General features: G+C 54.1%; 1 protein-coding gene across 1 annotated transcript in view; it reads left to right on the top strand.

Annotated features, from left to right (window-relative positions):
* The first annotated feature begins 1,880 nt into the window (after nucleotides 1-1,880).
* The window catches only part of LOC144933019 (rabphilin-3A-like), a 102,564-nt gene continuing 83,046 nt past the window's right edge, over nucleotides 1,881-21,398 (top strand). The window contains exon 1 of the mRNA XM_078857450.1: nucleotides 1,881-2,493. Within this exon, the coding sequence (XP_078713576.1) occupies nucleotides 2,478-2,493 (16 nt within the window). The 5' untranslated portion in view covers nucleotides 1,881-2,477. The remainder of the gene's footprint in view (nucleotides 2,494-21,398) is intronic.

Raw genomic sequence — 21,398 nt, 5'->3', positions numbered from 1 at the left:
TGCACCACCTCTGTTCCCCACTGTGCCATCTCGCTGAATTTTATCAGCCCCGGCGCGCCGCTCGTTGTTGTGAGCTTCGCTCCTTCGCCCTTCGCTGGTGTTGAAGGGCGACTGCCTCCAATTGTCCAGTAGCGTCCTTCGCTCCTCACACACACATCGAAGACGATGATCCCCCGCATAGACGATGATAGACGGTTGGGACAAGTGCTGTTAGCGAGCACCTAAGAAAGCCGGTACGGTACACGAGGGGGTGGGTGGCCAACACCACGCCCGGCCGCCTTTGTCTCCCTCGTGGTGATGTTCATTTGAGGCTCTGCCAACCTCGCGGGGCCCAGGACCTGATTCAGCTCATCGTCACCGGTGGTGGCCGTGAGCGGGAATCGAACACGGGTCGCCGGGTTCGTAGCGCAGCGTAGCGCTAAATTGCTATATTACCGCTCACCACTCACACGCATATACACACACACACCCCTCACACACCACACACACCTCACACACACACCACACACACGCCTCACACACACCACACACAGACACCACACACACCTCACACATACGCCTCACACACACCACACACACAGACACCACACACACCTCACACCCATCACTCCCTCACACACACACACCCCACTCACTCACACACACAACCCTAACACATACCCCCTCACACACCACACACACCTCACACACACACTACACACACCACACACACCTCACACATCACACACACCTCACACACACACCACACACACCACACACACCTCACACACACCACACACAGACACCACACACACCTCACACACACACAACTCACACACACAACCCTAACACATACACCCCTCACACACCACACACACACCTCACACACACACACCACACACCGCACACACCTCACACACCACCTCACACACACAACTTCAACACACACCACACACACACCTCACACACCACACACCCCTCACAAACCACACACACCTCACACACACCTTCAACACACACCACATACACACCACACACAACTCACACACACCACACACACCACACACGCCTCACATACACCACACACACACACCTCACACACACACCACACACGCCTCACACAAACCACACACACCTCACACACACACCACACACACACAGCTCACACACCACACACACACACCACACACACACAGCTCACACACCACACACACACACCACACACAACTCACACACACCACACACACACACCACACACAACTCATCCACCACACACCACACACACACCACACACACTCCACACACCGGACACACCACACATACCACACACACCTCACACACCACACACACCACACACCTCACACACACCACACACACACCACACACACACGCCACACACACCTTACACACACCACACACACCACACACACCACACACACCTTACACACCACACACACCACACACAACTCATCCACCACACACACTCTCCGCACTCTCCCTCGCCCCACCCTCTCGCGGGACTCCCCCCGTGCGCATCCTTTGCTGTGGAATCGTGGATGGACTGATGGGGTCGGTGGAGGGGGTGGAGGGGGGGGGGATGCTGGGGTGGGGGTAGGGGCGGGTGAATGGGCACGGGGCAGTTTCCGGGGGTTGCGGATTTTCCGGGGTGAGGAGGGGAGGGGTGGCTGAGGGGGGTGGGCAGCAGGGATGGGGATGGAATGAGATTGGTGTGGGGTAGGGCTTGGTGGTGGTGGTGGTGGGGGGAAGGCGGGCGTGAGAGAGCGAGATATTGGTGGGGGGTAGTGGTGGGGGGATAGGGAGAGGGCCACACGGAGCGCATTTGGCACAATTTACGCTCCCTAGCCTCAGCCAAGTGCGCGCATCGCACACAGTGCGCGCGCGTGTGTGGGTGCGCGCGCGTGTGTGGGTGTGTGTGTACGCGCGCGCGCCTTTGCGCGTGCGTGTCTGTGCCCGCGTGTGCGTGTCTGTGTGCGCGCGCGCGTGCGTGTGTGTTTTATTGCGAGTCCGTCGGTGCGTGCGTGCGCGTGCACACGCGCACGCGTATAAATATCGGCGCTCTCGCCCCGCCGAACCTCGCGGCGTACCGAGTGGTGGCGGCCACTCCTCGACCGCGACACGCACGGCGAACGCGCATCGCCACCGCTTCCCTGCTGCGTCTCCCTGCTGCGTCTCCCTGCTGCTTCTCACTGCCGTCTTCCCCGCGTCTCCCTGCCGCTTCTCCCTGCGCCTCTCTCACATTTTTTTAAATTTTAAATTGCCCCTGCGCATCTGCATCTCTCTGCATCGTCTTCCCGCGCCTCCCTCGCCGTGCATCCCTTCCCGCATCTCCTCTCTCCACCCCCACCCCCACTCCGCTCCACAACCCCGGATCGCGTGGGAGGAGGAAATCCGTGAACGTCCGGAGACCCCCCCCCACCCCCCCTCCGACGACTCGCGACCAAAAACGACGCGCCGGTGGTACCGAGGAGGCGAACGAGATGAGCGACAATCGAGGTGAAAGAACAGCCGCGCAGTTGCAACGTTTGGCGAGGGCACGCGGGTGTTGACGACGACGTGGAGCATGATGATGTCGGGGGGCGAACGCCGGTTCTCGCTTTCGGCCTCTCGTTGATTGTGGCGCGCGCAAACATTCGCGCTCGTGCAGCCTTGGCGCTGTGTGCGCGTGCCTGTGCGCGTGCGTTGTCTCACGCTGCCGGCATCTCCCGCTGTCTCGCTGCGTCTCTGTGTCACCCAGGGGCAGGGGGGAGCGGTGGGGTAGCGGTTAGCGCGCTACGCTGCGCTACGAACCCGGCGTCTCGAGTTCGATGACCGCTCACGGCCAACACCGGTGACGATGACCTGGGACGGGCCTAGGCCTCCCCTAGGTCGACTCAGCCTTAAATGAGTACCTGGTGTGGTGTGTAAACATCACCACTGGGGAGACAAAGGCGTCCGAATGTGGTGCTGGCCACCCACCCCCTCGTGTGCCGTGCCGGCCTTCATAGGTGCCAGCTAACAGCATTTGCTCCAACAGTCTGTTTAGGCTGTATGTGGTATTTTGAGTGTTTGTCTTTGTGTGTCACCATGGTGTATGTGTCTCACACTGTCTCATTCTGTGTCTGTGTCACAGTTGCTCACGTGGTGCATGTGCCTCATTGTGTCTCGATGTCTCTCTGTGTGTACGTATCTTACATTTTCTCTCTCTCTCTTTCGCGCGCGTGTCGAGGTCTGTTTTCTTACGCATTCGCTCACAGCCATCGCGATGTTCCTCACACTTGCTCACTGCCTCTGTCTAACACAACGCGTGTGTGTATATATTTATAAAATGTCCAGTATAGATATATAAAATATGTCTGTCGCTGGGTTTCTCGTGATTCACTCGCTATGTCGTCCTGCTCTCCGCGTCTTCTCCGATGTTCGTTGCGTGTCCCACACCTCTTCACCGTCATATCGCATCTCTGTTACTCACTCACTCAGTTTCGCACGCTTCACTCAACACACCCGCGCAACACAACACACCCGTCCGACACACACTTCACTCAACACACCCGCCCGACACACTTTACTCAACACACTCGCTTGACACACACTTCACTCAACACACCCGCTCGACACACACTTCACTCAACACACCCGCTCGACACACACTTCACTCAACACACCCGCCCGACACACACTTCACTCAACACACCCGCCCGACACACACTTCACTCAACACACTCGCGTGACACACACTTCACTCAACACACTCGCGTGACACAGACTTCACTCAACACACACTTCACTCAACACACCCGCTCGACACACACTTCACTCAACACACCCGCCCGACACACACTTCACTCAACACACTCGCGTGACACACACTTCACTCAACACACCCGCCCGACACACACTTCACTCAACACACTCGCCCGACACACACTTCACTCAACACACTCGCCCGACACACACTTCACTCAACACACTCGCCCGACACACACTTCACTCAACACACCCGCCCGACACACACTTCACTCAACACACTCGCCCGACACACACTTCACTCAACACACCCGCCCGACACACACTTCACTCAACACACACTTCACTCAACACACACTTCACTCAACACACCCGCACGACACACACTTCACTCAACACACCCGCCCGACACACACTTCACTCAACACACCCGCCCGACACACACTTCACTCAACACACTCGCCCGACACACACTTCACTCAACACACCCGCCCGACACACACTTCACTCAACACACACTTCACTCAACACACACTTCACTCAACACACCCGCCCGACACACACTTCACTCAACACACCCGCCCGTCACACACTTCACTCAACACACACTTCACTCAACACACTCGCGTGACACGCGGTGAGGCGTGGGGGGGGTTGTAGCGAGCAGCTGTGAAGTGAGGAGTTGTCGGATGTGTCGGGGGTAGAGGGGGGGGGGTGAGTTTTGTGGGTGGGGTGGGGGGGATTGGTGAGGAGGAGGAGGAGGCTGGGGAGCCATGGTCCGTAACTCCCCCCCACCTCACCCCGTGGAGTCGCGATTACGGCCTCTTTGATGCCGACCGTGGTGCTGAAGCGGACAGCGCCAGTAGCCCGGGGAGGGAGGAGGGTGGCGAGGGGGGACCCCGAGTGGGGCGCGATTGGTACAACAACCGCCGGGCGCGTGCGAATGATCATACGTGCGTGTGTGTGCGTACATGTGTGTGCGTGTGTGTGTGTACATGTGTGTGCGTGTGTGTGCGTACGTGTGTGTGCGTGTGTGTGCGTACGTGTGTGTGCGTGTGTGTGCGTACGTGTGTGTGCGTGTGTGTGCGTACGTGTGTGTGCATGTGTGTATGTGATCACGCGTGCGAGTGATACCGCGTGTGTGTGCGTACATGTGTTTGTGTGTACGTGCGCGTGTGTGTACGCGTGTGCGTGTACGTGCGTGTGTGTGTACGTGCGCGTGCATGTGGTCACGTGTGCGTGTGTGTGTGTGTACGTGCGTGTATGATCCGTGTGCGAGTGATCACGCGTGTGAGTGCGCGTGTGCGTGTGTGTACGCGTGTGCGTGTACGTGCGTGTGTGTGTACGTGTGTGTATATGTGATTACGCGTGTGCGTGGGTGTGTGCGTGCATTTGTGCGTGTGTTTGTGCGAAGAGAGAGTGTGTGTGCGCGTGTACATGTGTATGGAGAGCGGTAGTGGAACGACTAGCGCGTGGCGCTTACGAACCCGACCACCCGAGTTCGATTCCCGCGCACGGCCAACACCGGTGACGATTATTGGAATCGGCACTGGGCCTCCCCTAGGTCGACTCATGAGGAGACAAAGGCGGCCGGGCGTGGTGTTGGCTACCCACCCCCCTCGTGTGCCGTTCCGGCCTTCATAGGAGCTCGCTAACAGCACTTCCCCAACAATTGCTTCAGGCTATACGGGGGATCGTTGTCTTTGGGTGCGTAATTTAGTATTTATTTGATGGGAGTGTGTGTGCCAACTTAGAATAATATTAGGAAATGCACGTCGTCGTCAATTGTCCAAGCTCTGTGATCCTCGACATTAAGATGTTTTTTTAGCGAATGAGTGGCTTGTTATATGCACGTGGGAGGAAACCGGAGCGCACGGAGAAAAGTCACGTGTGCGTGGGAGGGAACAACGCTCTATCCCCATACAGAAGGAACAGATGGAGACTTGTCCGCAGTTTCGCTGTACCGCCTTCCTGGCGAGCCATGTGTGCGATTCCCGAAGAGCACTTGTCGCCCACAGTGTGTCAAGGCTATACGGGAGACCTTTGTCTCTGTGTGTGCGTCGTCCAGTGAAGAGTGAGCGATGGGAGAGTGCATTGCCATCGACCTCTTCATCCAAAGTGGGGTACTTTTTTTTGTTTCTTCCAAGAAGTCGGGACAGAGTTAGTGCGATGCGTTTGTCATTGCTCGGCCTGCGAGTGGGAGGCTGAACGAGTGATATGCTAATCGAGTGAGTGAGTGTGTTGCGCGCGCGTGTGTGAATACGAGTGTGCGTGTGCGTGTGTGGGGAGCGGTGGGGTAGCGGTTAGCGCGCTGCGCTACTAATCCGGTCACCCGAGTTCGATTCCCGCTCATGGCCAACACCGGTGACGATCATCTGAACCGGTCCTGGGCCTCCCCTAGATCGACTCAGCCTCAAATGAGTAGCTAGTGTGATGTGTAAACATCGCCACTGGGGAGACAAAGGCGGTCCGGCGTGGTCCTGGCCACACCACCCCCTCGTGTGCCGTCCTGGCCTTCGTAGGTGCTCGCTAACAGCACTTGCCCTAACAGCCTGTTAAGGCTATAGGGGGGATATTTGTCTTTGTAGGTGAATGTGTGTGTGTGTGTCACACATTGGCTGAAGGCATCTCAAAATAAAATCGCAATGTAGGAGTAGGACCCTCCGGACAAAAATAATCATTGGACTCCTTGACAAATGAGAACATTGGTATAATTACTGTAAAACAGATTATTTTTTTATCCCGATAGGGGGGGGGGGGCAGAGTGGGTTGGGGTTAGGGGTAGTGCATGGAGATTGTCGACAGTACCTGGATTTTCATTTTTCGCGGGGGAGCGAGGGGGGGGGGGTCTCTCACTCTACCACTCCCCCCTCCCATTCCGCCACTTGCCCCGGGGTGTGGGAGCTTGATCGACCTCCTACTCACCCACCCCCCACCCGACCTCTTCACCCCCCCAGCCCCGCCCCTGCACCCCCCCCCTGCACCCCCCGTGTCTAATGGACGTCGCTTGGAGCAGGCGGCTTCGCGCTTCCCCGCGGCGCGCGGTATTCGTGGCCACGGCGTCAATAGCGCAGCGCGCTGCGCTATTGACGCCACGAACGCAGCTGCTGCTGCTGCCGTGTAGCGGAGGGATATTACATGACCATTACCCGCCTAACGACGACGATGATGATGGTGGTGGTGGTGGTGATGATGTCGCTGATGGTGGTAGTGGTGATTACAGGACCATTACTCGCCTATTCACGATTATGATGGTGGTGGTGGTGATGGTGGTGGTGATGGTGGTGATGGTGGTGATGGTGGTGGTGGTGGTGGTGATGGTGGTGGTGGTGGTGATGGTGGTGGTGGTGGTGATGGTGGTGGTGGTGGTGGTGGTGATGGTGGTGGTGGTGGTGGTGATGGTGGTGGTGATGGTGGTGGTGGTGGTGATGGTGGTGGTGGTGGTGGTGGTGATGGTGGTGGTGGTGGTGATGGTGGTGGTGGTGGTGGTGATGGTGGTGGTGGTGGTGGTGGTGATGGTGGTGGTGGTGGTGATGGTGGTGGTGGTGGTGATGGTGGTGGTGGTGATGGTGGTGGTGGTGATGGTGGTGGTGATGGTGGTGATGGTGGTGGTGATGGTGGTGGTGATGGTGGTGGTGGTGGTGGTGGTGGTGGTGGTGATGGTGGTGGTGGTGGTGATGGTGGTGGTGGTGGTGGTGGTGATGGTGGTGGTGGTGGTGGTGGTGGTGGTGATGGTGGTGGTGGTGGTGATGGTGGTGGTGGTGATGGTGGTGGTGGTGATGGTGGTGGTGGTGATGGTGGTGGTGATGGTGGTGGTGGTGATGGTGGTGGTGATGGTGGTGGTGGTGGTGATGGTGGTGGTGGTGATGGTGGTGGTGGTGATGGTGGTGGTGATGGTGGTGGTGGTGATGGGGGTGGTGATGGTGGTGGTGGTGGTGGTGATGGTGGTGATGGTGGTGGTGGTGATGGTGGTGGTGATGGTGGTGGTGATGGTGGTGGTGGTGGTGATGGTGGTGGTGATGGTGGTGGTGATGGTGGTGGTGGTGATGGTGGTGATGGTGGTGGTGATGGTGGTGGTGATGGTGGTGATGGTGGTGGTGGTGGTGATGGTGGTGGTGGTGATGGTGGTGGTGGTGATGGTGGTGGTGATGGTGGTGGTGGTGATGGTGGTGATGGTGGTGGTGATGGTGGTGGTGGTGATGGTGGTGGTGGTGATGGTGGTGGTGATGGTGGTGGTGGTGATGGTGGTGATGGTGGTGGTGATGGTGGTGGTGGTGATGCCACTGATGGTGGTGGTGGTGGTCGTGGTGATGATGAGGATACACGCTGCATGGAGAGTGTGTGTGTGTGGGTGTGTATGTGTGTCTTTTGGTGGGCGGTGCACTGGTTAGCGCTGCGCTACGCTACGAACCCGGCAATCCGAGTTAAATTCCCGATCACGGCCACCAACACCAGTGACATATATCTGAACCCGTCTAGGTCGACTCAGCCTCAAATGAGTACGCCCTTTTGGCGGTGTGTAAAACATTAGCACTGGGGAGACAAAGGCGGCCGAGCGAGCGTGCGTGGTGCTGCTCACCTACCCACCCACCCCGTCGCGTGCCGGCCTTCATTAGGTATTGCTCACAAACAACACTTGCCCCAAACGGTTCTTGTCGAGGCTATACGGGCGATCTTTGTCTTTTGTGTGTGTGTGTGAGCAGCGCCCTGTTCAAACCTGATAATTACAGCCGCGCAGCCAACAACACCGTCCATTGCATTACGCGAGACAATTGGCACGGACATGGAAATAAAAATAAGCCACGGATTACACGCACACACTCTCTCTCTCTCTGAAGGCAGAATGTGCTTCCCTCTCCCCTTCCTCCCTCTAACCCCACCCCCCAGCCCCACCCCCCAGCCCCCACATGGAGCCCCCGGCCGTTTGCAGGAGTCACGTGTCTTGCTTAATTCGTTAATTGCGTGCCATGTGAGCGAGGTGTTGATACATTGCGCGTGCACTCGCATTCGAGTCAATTTCTGTTCCCGTGAACCTGCGTACGAGTGTGGACGTTACCATCATCATCATCTAATTACCGCAATCATCAATCATCACCCTCGTTATCATCGCCACCATCGTCGCCACCACCACCGCCACCATCATCATCGTCACGACCACCACGATTCTATTCTTGCGTATCGCAGCAACACGGTTCAAGAGCTTAATGCTAATGTACACGTTTGCTGCTGGCCAACACAGAGAGAGAAAGAGAGAGAGTTCGTGTCGTTTCGCTCTTCCTCCTCCGTTGAAAGAGCGCAGAACACAGTGAGTTTACCCTGTGGTCTATAGCTCGCTTTGCATGGCCACAGTCCCACTATTGTGGCTTGTCTTGAATGCATCTCTATGGGTGTCTATGTGTCTCTGTGTGTCTCTGGTTTACCGTGTGGTCTATAGCTTGCTTGGCATGACCCCAGTCCCACTATTGTTGCTTGTCTTGAATGTATCTCTATGGGTGTCTATGTGTCTCTGTGTGTCTCTGGTTTACCGTGTGGTCTACAGTTAGTGTTGCATGGCTACTATTGCACGACTGTGGCTGTGTCTTTAACGCATCTCTATGGGTCTCTAGGTGTCTCTGTGGGTTTAACCCTGTGACCCACAGGTTGGGTTGCATGCCCACACATCGCACCGCAACTGTGGGCTTGTGTCTTGAAATGTTACATTCATAAAGAAGATGCGCGCATCGGATTTTTGTTGATGTTCTCATGTTTCATCGCCAGTGTCTTTGACTAGGAGGAGGAGGAATGTGGGGATAATGTTTGGGTTTCGAATGAGGTGTACATTACGAATTATTATGGACGTCCGTTTTCTTTTTCTCGCCGTGTTCGCCAGAGTTCTTCTAGATCACGAAGATAAACGTAATCATCACGACCACCGCCATCATCATCATCATGTTCATCAGCATCATCATGTTCATTATCATCATCATCAGCATCATCATCATAGTCACCACTATCTTCTTACACGCTATTCGTCATTATTTCCTAACCACAGATATTTAAAAAAAAACATATTTTCCGACTAAACCAGGGGTCGGCAACCTACGGCTCCGGAGCCGCATGCGGCTCTTTACGGGCTGCTTCTTGACGATATGTACGTGAGTACAGTATGTACTCAGATGCATTGCGGCTCTTGAAATACTGAATTTTGTACCGAATTGGAAAGAAATGGCTCTTCTTGTTATTTTGGTTGCCGACCCCTGGACTAAACTATATATTTTTTATATTTTACCAGGTAAGGCCCACTGAGCTACGCAGCTCGTTTTCAGAAGTGACCTGGTCACAAATGAAAGCTCGACGAAGATGGCTTACCACGTGGAAATTTATAGCAGCCAATTCTCTAAACGCGTGATGTTGATTCTAAATGTGCAGGGGAAAACCCGGAGGACCCGGATAAAAATCGAGAGAGAGAGAGACACGAAAACTCCAAATATCGAGGCGTCAAGATCGGGATCGAACCCACGGCCTCCTGTATACAAGGCGAGGTAGTTAACATCTCCTAGCCACCATGATGATGAGAGAGACACACAGACTCCAAATATACAGTAGTAGGCATCAGGATCGGGATCGAACCCACGACCTCCTGTACACAAGGCGAGGTAGTTAACATCTCCTAGCCACCGTGGCGCCCAAACTATCCTCAGCGTCAGCATAATCATTCAGCATCGTGCAGGAGAACATTTGGAGGTCACAATTTAATAATCTCGAGATTGAATCGGGGATTTGATTGAGGGATAAAGCCACGAATCCAAATTTTATTTCACTGACTCCCCTGCCGAGAGGAGGGAGAGAGACACACACACATATACAGACAAATAAACAACAACAACCGCCATTCGCTACTGAGTGGCAGTGACGTCACCACGACGCTTGTGCCAGGCCATGCGCACCTTAAACACACACACACACACACAGACATGTCACACACAGACACAGACAAATAAAGATGCACACAGAGACACAAACAGAGACACAGACACACAAAGACACAAGCACACAGACACACGGACAGTAACAAACGCCATTCGCCACTAAGTGGAGGTGACGTCACCACGGCGCTTGTGCCAGGCTAGGTGCACGTTAAGGCAACGTGAAGTGTCGAACGCCCGCTGGCAGGAGGTCACGGGTCAGACCCAGGTGCCATGGGTCGACTGACTGAGATGAGTGGCTGATGCACAACCGTGCCACCTATTGTGCCAACTTGCTGTGTTTTAGCCGCCCGACGCTCCGCTCGTTTTTGTGAGCGTCGCTCCTCCGCCCTCCGTTGTTGTTGGAGGGTGACTGCCTCCAACTGCCCAGTAGCGTCCTTCACGAGCCTCCTCCACAGAGGCCGATCTTGACACCGCTGGTACCAGTCATCGGCAAGTCCACTCAGCTCCACACCACTCTATCTCTTCTCTAGCCCGTGCCGCGCCCGTTAAGCCCCCTCTATGCAGCCGATGAAACGATAATGCCGCTCGACTGATTCCGAATGAGACCTCTGTTGTCAAACCGGAGCCGATCATGATAACACTGCCCAGGTATGGCAAACTCTGCCTGTATATTTGGAGTTTGCGTTTCTCTCTCTATCTCTCTCTCCCTGCGGTCGCTTGGATTTTTCTCCGGGTCCTTTAAAATCAACAACACGCATTTCAGTATCTGTTTTGCTATACATTGGCACGTGATACGCCACTTTCATTGGGCTATCATTTGTGACAGCCAGGTCGTTTCTGAAAAAAGCTATAGCGCATAGTGGGCCTTGCCTGTTAAAATAAAACATATTATTTGTGTTATCTTCTTGGTTCTTTCGGTAAAGTCACGTAGAAGGGAAATACAGCTATCGTGCTGTGACGGTTCCACGTGAAGACGGAAGCTTGTGTTGCCTCCGAAACGTCGTGAGAATTATTTTATGATGTTTTATTTATTTTATTTTATTATTTCCCTTCTACGTGACTTTACCGAAAGAACCAAGAAGATGAATCCCTGCAGTCACGAAAGAAGCTTTAAATCGAAATATTTGTGTTAGTTTAAAAAAACGGTTACCGGTTCGCCGCATACTGTGCATCGAATTGTATCGAGCCGATCGTTTTGTACGAGACGGGTAGGGGAGCTGCCCCTTCGGGATAATCGCGGTCAGCGCGCCGGACACCGCGACCCAGAGAGGCGCGGGTTCGATTCCGATCGCCCGGCGCGGTAGTTGAAAACAATGGGGGGGAGGGGTTGGCGCGTGTCGTCATTCGTTCCGACGTCTCCACTCACTCAGCAGTGAAGTATTGCCAACGTTTCTTTCATTCGCAAGACTTAGTTCTTACATTCGCTCCCACGTACATTGATTCCTCAAGGCACCCCCACTCATTCACACCAATTCATTCTCACGATCGCGAATCTTTCGCTCAGGCCGCGTCTTTGATTTCGCGCGAATTCAACATTGCTAACATTTCCCTTGAATTCATTCCCAAAAAAGGCACCCCCCCCCGCCCACCTCCACTCATTCATTCATTGCATCATTATGTTCGCTCGATTTCACTCATTCCGACGCAATTCATGCACGTGGACTCGATCATTCCTCTGCTTCCAAACTGGGGCACGCCGAGACACGTGACCCCCCCCCCACCCTCCGAAACAGCTACCCCCCCCACACTGAGAGTAACCAAATAAATAAAGAACGCCACATCAGGATAAATGAGGCTGGTGGTGGTGGGGAGGAAATGTAAATAATTAAATAATAAGCGGCCTCATATTAATAAATAAATGAGCCGCGTGAATAACTGATGCGCGCTTGGCCACGATGTCCGCTTTTAAGGCTTTTAGCGAAAACCCCAAGCCGCGATTGGCACACCCCCTACCCCCCATATTAGGGGTGCCCCGCCCCCCCCCTTATACACGAGGGGTGGGGGGTAATGGGGATCAGACTACCCGCAGGCCTCACCACCCTCCCCCACAGCCGCCAGCTTCCTCCCTCCCCCACGGTGTACCTCAGTCACCGCCTGTCACAGTTCACCCCCACCCATCCATCCGTCCACCTCCCTCCCTCCCCTCCATCCCCTCCCTCACTCCCTCCCCCCACCCCTCCCACCCTCCCCTCTATCCATCCCTCCTTCTCTCCCCTTCACCCCCTCCCACCCTCCCCTCCACCCCCTCCATCCCCTCCATCCATCCCTCCCTCCACCCCTCCCACCCTCCCCTCCATCCATTCCATCCCCTCCATCCCCTCCATCCATCCCTCCCACCCTCCCCTCCATCCATTCCATCCCCTCCATCCCCTCCATCCATCCCTCCTTCTCTCCATTCCTCCCCTCCATCCCTCGCACGCTCGATCCAAAGCAAAGGCGACGTTCGTGATTTTATTCTGCTCCGTCTCGTTGGCATTGCCCGACTCGCATCCTGCACGTCGCGCGTGTCCTCCCTCGTTTGCGTCCTTGTCCCACATCGAATTATTTTACACGTTTTGAAAACCTCGTCAGAGAATTATAGATTGTTTGCGTGCAATACTCCACGCGTGCATTTTATAGTGAGCGGAGTAAGCAAAAAAAATCAATGCGAGTTGATTAATTCAAACATCAACGCAGATTCACTCCCGCAGTACAAGACGCCAGTCAGGCCACGGATCGCTCACACACCATGAGTTCTCATCATATCACGAGTCGGGTTCTGTCCACTGCTGGATGAAGACCCCTCCCCCCTTTCCCCATCCCCCCCCCCCCTCCTCTTCTCCCTCGCGATCTCGTGATGCGTCACTCATCCATCTCGCTCCTGGACTTGAGCTGCATCTCAGTGGAGGTCGTCGTGGTGGTCATCCTCTCGGTTGTGTTCCCTCCCTTTGGCTGCCATTCCGTGACCAGCCTCGTTCCATCGGCTACGCACCCCTCTCACCACACGTCCTGGTCCAACACTCCCCCTCTCAGTGTGCAAGGCAGAACATCGCTTAAGGACGTAGAGCGCTATAACGAATCGGCGTTCTACGGGGTCGCGCTAAGCGAGGTCTTGCCGGTCGTTCCCAGCGACCGCCTCTCTCCACGATTCTTTGTGCGACTTTCTGACAATTCGTGCTTTGCCAGTGCCCACGTTTCCGACATTTCCGATCCACGTGTCGATTTTTTCTTGCTTTACACGCATGTCTTGGTCCAAGAGAGTGGGGCAACCAGTTCACACGAGATGATGATGACGATATTAATAATAATAATATGTGCTTATGTATCCCGGAGAGCCACACCGAGTCCAATGACTCCGATTCAAGAGGGTTCTGCTGCAGCATTGGGTTTTTAATTTAAGACGTGCTCAGCCCCGATTTGTGATGATGAGTCATGTTTATTATACCACGTGGGAGCAGGAAACCCACGCCCACGCGCGAGGGGGCAACACTCGATCCCCGTGCAGATGGACACAGACGGCGATTAGTCCACGCTTTTCTGTACCGCCTTCTCCTGGCACAGCCAGGCGTATGGCACCTCTTCGACGCCCACCCACGGGCAGCAAGGGGGTTTCACAACGTCGATGTGCCGTGATCCACGAACCCTCGCTGCTCTGCTGCTGCTGCCGCTGCTGAAGCTACAGTGCTGGATTGCAGGCAGCCAGGTGCAGAAGTGAAGCCACCGAAAACAAAGATCCCCCCCGAAAGCCTCGAGCAGACTGTTGGGGCAAGTGCTGTTAGCGAGCACCTATAGAGGCCGGCGTGGCACACGAGGGGGTGGGTGTCCAGGACCACTCCCGACCGCCTTTGTCTCCCCAGTGGCGATGTTTACGCACCGCGCGATAAACCGCTCCCCTGCCGTGCAGCAGCGTAGCCACCACCACAACAACCACAAGCGCCCGGCCGATGATGGATGGAGTGAGGGCACGCATTGTCGCGGCAGGCGGCGTGTAGAAGCGAGATATAGCGCGCGAGAGAGAGAGAGAGAGGGGGGAGCGAGAGACACAGAGAGAGACACAGAGAGAGACACAGAGAGAGACACAGAGAGAGACACAGAGAGAGACACAGAGAGAGACACAGAGAGAGACACAGAGAGAGACACAGAGAGAGACACAGAGAGAGACACAGAGAGAGACACAGAGAGAGACACAGAGAGAGACACAGAGAGAGACACAGAGAGAGACACAGAGAGAGACACAGAGAGAGACACACAGAGAGAGACACACAGAGAGAGACACACAGAGAGAGACACACAGAGAGAGACACACAGAGAGAGACACACAGAGAGAGACACACAGAGAGAGACACACAGAGAGAGACACACAGAGAGAGACACACAGAGAGAGACACACAGAGAGAGACACACAGAGAGAGACACACAGAGAGAGACACACAGAGAGAGACACACAGAGAGAGACACACAGAGAGAGACACACAGAGAGAGACACACAGAGAGAGACACACAGAGAGAGACACACAGAGAGAGACACACAGAGAGAGACACACAGAGAGAGACACACAGAGAGAGACACACAGAGAGAGACACACAGAGAGAGACACACAGAGAGAGACACACAGAGAGAGACACACAGAGAGAGACACACAGAGAGAGACACACAGAGAGAGACACACAGAGAGAGACACACAGAGAGAGACACACAGAGAGAGACACACAGAGAGAGACACACAGAGAGAGACACACAGAGAGAGACACACAGAGAGAGACACACAGAGAGAGACACACAGAGAGAGACACACAGAGAGAGACACACAGAGAGAGACACACAGAGAGAGACACACAGAGAGAGACACACAGAGAGAGACACACAGAGAGAGACACACAGAGAGAGACACACAGAGAGAGACACACAGAGAGAGACACACAGAGAGAGACACACAGAGAGAGACACACAGAGAGAGACACACAGAGAGAGACACACAGAGAGAGACACACAGAGAGAGACACACAGAGAGAGACACACAGAGAGAGACACACAGAGAGAGACACACAGAGAGAGACACACAGAGAGAGACACACAGAGAGAGACACACAGAGAGAGACACACAGAGAGAGACACACAGAGAGAGACACACAGAGAGAGACACACAGAGAGAGACACACAGAGAGAGACACACAGAGAGAGACACACAGAGAGAGACACACAGAGAGAGACACACAGAGAGAGACACACAGAGAGAGACACACAGAGAGAGACACACAGAGAGAGACACACAGAGAGAGACACACAGAGAGAGACACACAGAGAGAGACACACAGAGAGAGACACACAGAGAGAGACACACAGAGAGAGACACACAGAGAGAGACACACAGAGAGAGACACACAGAGAGAGACACACAGAGAGAGACACACAGAGAGAGACACACAGAGAGAGACACACAGAGAGAGACACACAGAGAGAGACACACAGAGAGAGACACACAGAGAGAGACACACAGAGAGAGACACACAGAGAGAGACACACAGAGAGAGACACACAGAGAGAGACACACAGAGAGAGACACACAGAGAGAGACACACAGAGAGAGACACACAGAGAGAGACACACAGAGAGAGACACACAGAGAGAGACACACAGAGAGAGACACACAGAGAGAGACACACAGAGAGAGACACACAGAGAGAGACACACAGAGAGAGACACACAGAGAGAGACACACAGAGAGAGACACACAGAGAGAGACACACAGAGAGAGACACACAGAGAGAGACACACAGAGAGAGACACACAGAGAGAGACACACAGAGAGAGACACACAGAGAGAGACACACAGAGAGAGACACACAGAGAGAGACACACAGAGAGAGACACACAGAGAGAGACACACAGAGAGAGACACACAGAGAGAGACACACAGAGAGAGACACACAGAGAGAGACACACAGAGAGAGACACACAGAGAGAGACACACAGAGAGAGACACACAGAGAGAGACACACAGAGAGAGACACACAGAGAGAGACACACAGAGAGAGACACACAGAGAGAGACACACAGAGAGAGACACACAGAGAGAGACACACAGAGAGAGACACACAGAGAGAGACACACAGAGAGAGACACACAGAGAGAGACACACAGAGAGAGACACACAGAGAGAGACACACAGAGAGAGACACACAGAGAGAGACACACAGAGAGAGACACACAGAGAGAGACACACAGAGAGAGACACACAGAGAGAGACACACAGAGAGAGACACACAGAGAGAGACACACAGAGAGAGACACACAGAGAGAGACACACAGAGAGAGACACACAGAGAGAGACACACAGAGAGAGACACACAGAGAGAGACACACAGAGAGAGACACACAGAGAGAGACACACAGAGAGAGACACACAGAGAGAGACACACAGAGAGAGACACACAGAGAGAGACACACAGAGAGAGACACACAGAGAGAGACACACAGAGAGAGACACACAGAGAGAGACACACAGAGAGAGACACACAGAGAGAGACACACAGAGAGAGACACACAGAGAGAGACACACAGAGAGAGACACACAGAGAGAGACACACAGAGAGAGACACACAGAGAGAGACACACAGAGAGAGACACACAGAGAGAGACACACAGAGAGAGACACACAGAGAGAGACACACAGAGAGAGACACACAGAGAGAGACACACAGAGAGAGACACACAGAGAGAGACACACAGAGAGAGACACACAGAGAGAGACACACAGAGAGAGACACACAGAGAGAGACACACAGAGAGAGACACACAGAGAGAGACACACAGAGAGAGACACACAGAGAGAGACACACAGAGAGAGACACACAGAGAGAGACACACAGAGAGAGACACACAGAGAGAGACACACAGAGAGAGACACACAGAGAGAGACACACAGAGAGAGACACACAGAGAGAGACACACAGAGAGAGACACACAGAGAGAGACACACAGAGAGAGACACACAGAGAGAGACACACAGAGAGAGACACACAGAGAGAGACACACAGAGAGAGACACACAGAGAGAGACACACAGAGAGAGACACACAGAGAGAGACACACAGAGAGAGACACACAGAGAGAGACACACAGAGAGAGACACACAGAGAGAGACACACAGAGAGAGACACACAGAGAGAGACACACAGAGAGAGACACACAGAGAGAGACACACAGAGAGAGACACACAGAGAGAGACACACAGAGAGAGACACACAGAGAGAGACACACAGAGAGAGACACACAGAGAGAGACACACAGAGAGAGACACACAGAGAGAGACACACAGAGAGAGACACACAGAGAGAGACACACAGAGAGAGACACACAGAGAGAGACACACAGAGAGAGACACACAGAGAGAGACACACAGAGAGAGACACACAGAGAGAGACACACAGAGAGAGACACACAGAGAGAGACACACAGAGAGAGACACACAGAGAGAGACACACAGAGAGAGACACACAGAGAGAGACACACAGAGAGAGACACACAGAGAGAGACACACAGAGAGAGACACACAGAGAGAGACACACAGAGAGAGACACACAGAGAGAGACACACAGAGAGAGACACACAGAGAGAGACACACAGAGAGAGACACACAGAGAGAGACACACAGAGAGAGACACACAGAGAGAGACACACAGAGAGAGACAATCACATGCAGAGGGGAACGCAGAGGCAGGGTTCGAGACAGCAGTGGCGTGCAGGAGGGGTGCAGGTTGGGGGGGGGGGGCAGGCAGTGGGTTACCAAGAGGGTGGAAATTGGAGAGGGTGGGGGCCCCCCGCACCCCCTGCCCCCGCCCCCCAATGTCATCACCCGCATCGGGGCCCCCTCGCCAACCACTCCAGGACACCACAAAGCCAATTAGGGGCTGTCCAGACAGAGAGGGCAGCAGCGAAGAAGGAGCGACCTCCCACTGAGCGCGCGGGGGGATAATTGGGAGAGTGGGGGGGTTCCATTGGTTGCTGGAGCGATATCACAATCGGAACAGACCGCGCGCACACCTCTCTCTCTCTTCACACACCACACACACCTCCTACACACACACACCCCACACACACCTCCTACACACACACACCCCACACACACCTCCTACACACACACAACACACACCTCCTACACACACACCTCCTACACACACACCCCACACACACCTCCTACACACACACCACACACACCTCCTACACACACCCCACACACACCTCCTACACACACACCACACACACACACACACCACACACACCGCACACTCACACAGACACCTCTCTTCACTCACCACACACATCACTCACACACATCTCTCTTCACACACCGCACACATCACTCACACACACACCTCTCTCTCTTCACACACACCTCCTACTCACACACACCACACACACCGCACACTCACACAGACACATCTCTCTTCACACACCGCACACACACACACAACTCTCTCTTCACACACACTGCACACACACACCTCTCTCTTCACACACACTGCACACACACACCTCTCTCTTCACACACCGCACACTGCACACGCACACACACACACACCTCTCTCTTCAAACACATTGCACACACACACACCTCTCTTCAAACACATTGCACACACACACACACACACCTCTCTCTTCACACACCGCACACTGCAGACACACACTGCACACACACACACCCTCTCTCTTCACACACACACACCTCTCTCTTCACACACACTGCACACACACACACCTCTCTCTTCACACACACACACCTCTCTCTTCACACACCGCACACTGCACACGCACACTGCACACACACACACCCTCTCTCTTCTCACACACACTGCACACACACACCTCTCTTCACACACCGCACACTGCACACACACCTCTCTCTTCACACACACACACATACACCTTTCTTCACACACCGCACACTGCACACGCACACACACCTTTCTTCACACACACCTCTCTCTTCACACACACTGCACACACACACCTCTCTTCACACACCGTACACTGCACACACACACACACACACACCTCTCTCTTCACACACACACACCTCTCTCTTCACACACACTGCACACACACACTGCACACACACACACCCTCTCTCTTCACACACACTGCACACACACACTGCACACACACACACCCTCTCTCTTCACACACACACACCTCTCTCTTCACACACACTGCACACACACACCTCTCTCTTCACACACCGCACACTGCACACACACACTGCACACACACACACCCTCTCTCTTCACACACACACACCTATCTTTTCACACACACTGCACACACACACCTCTCTTCACACACCGCACACTGCACACACACACTGCACACACACACACACCTCTCTCTTCACACACACTGCACACACACACCTCTCTCTTCACACACACTGCACACACACACTGCACACACACACACCCTCTCTCTTCACACACACTGCACACACACACTGCACACACACACACCCTCTCTCTTCACACACCGCACACTGCACACACACCTCTCTCTTCACACACACTGCACACACACACCTCTCTCTTCACACACCGCACACTGCACACACACACTGCACACACACACACCCTCTCTCTTCACACACACACACCTCTCTCTTCACACACACACTGCACACACACACACTGCACACACACACACTGCACACACACCTCTCTCTTCACACACACACACACGTCTCTCTTCACACACACTGCACACACACACTCTCTCTTCACACACCGCACACACACTGCACACACACACACCTATCTCTTCACACACACTGCACATACACACACACTGCACACACACACACACACTGCACACACACACCTATCTCTTCGCACACACTGCACCCACACCTCTCTCTTCACACACCGCACACTGCGCACACACACACCTATCTGTTCACACAAACTGCACACACACACTGCACACGCCGCATGAACACGGAGCGAGGTTCAGGGCACGCACAATGAGCCCGCTCCGCGTCAACTCGACAGCTGTGGACACGGGAGTCGATTCACCGTGAGCATGCGCTGCGCGCTCACTGCAGCCCTTTAAATATTAAACGCGTCCTGGTGTCTGTGTGTGTTAGTGAGGATGTGTGTGTAGAGATGTGTGTGTGTGTAGAGATGTGTGTGTGTGTTAGTAGGGCTCTGTGTGTTAGTGAGGATGTGTGTGTGTGTGTTAGTAGGGCTCTGTGTGTTAGTGAGGATGTGTGTGTTAGTAGGGCTCTGTGTGTTAGTGAGACTGTGTGTGTGTTAGTAGGGCTGTGTGTGTTAGTGAGGATATGTGTGTGTGTGTGTGTGTGTTAGTAGGGCTGTGTGTGTAGAGCTGTGTGTGTGTGTGTGTAGGGATGTGTGTGTGTGTGTTAGTAGGGCTCTGTGTGTTAGTGAGGGTGTGTGTGTGTGTTAGTAGGGCTCTGTGTGTTAGTGAGGGTGTGTGTGTGTGTTAGTAGGGCTCTGTGTGTTAGTGAGGATGTGTGTGTGTGTTAGTAGGGCTCTGTGTGTTAGTGAGGATGTGTGTGTGTGTTAGTAGGGCTCTGTGTGTTAGTGAGGATGTGTGTGTGTGTTAGTAGGGCTCTGTGTGTTAGTGAGGATGTGTGTGTGTGTTAGTAGGGCTCTGTGTGTTAGTGAGGATGTGTGTGTTAGTAGGGCTCTGTGTGTTAGTGAGGATGTGTGTGTGTGTAGAGCTGTGTGTGTGTGTGTGTTAGGCTGTGTGGGTGTTCGTAGGACCCTGTGTGTGTGTGTG

The sequence above is a fragment of the Lampetra fluviatilis genome, chromosome 6 (genome assembly GCF_964198595.1).
Source record: "Lampetra fluviatilis chromosome 6, kcLamFluv1.1, whole genome shotgun sequence".
Lineage (NCBI taxonomy): Eukaryota > Metazoa > Chordata > Hyperoartia > Petromyzontiformes > Petromyzontidae > Lampetra > Lampetra fluviatilis.
This window is presented reverse-complemented; position numbering and strand designations above follow the sequence as displayed.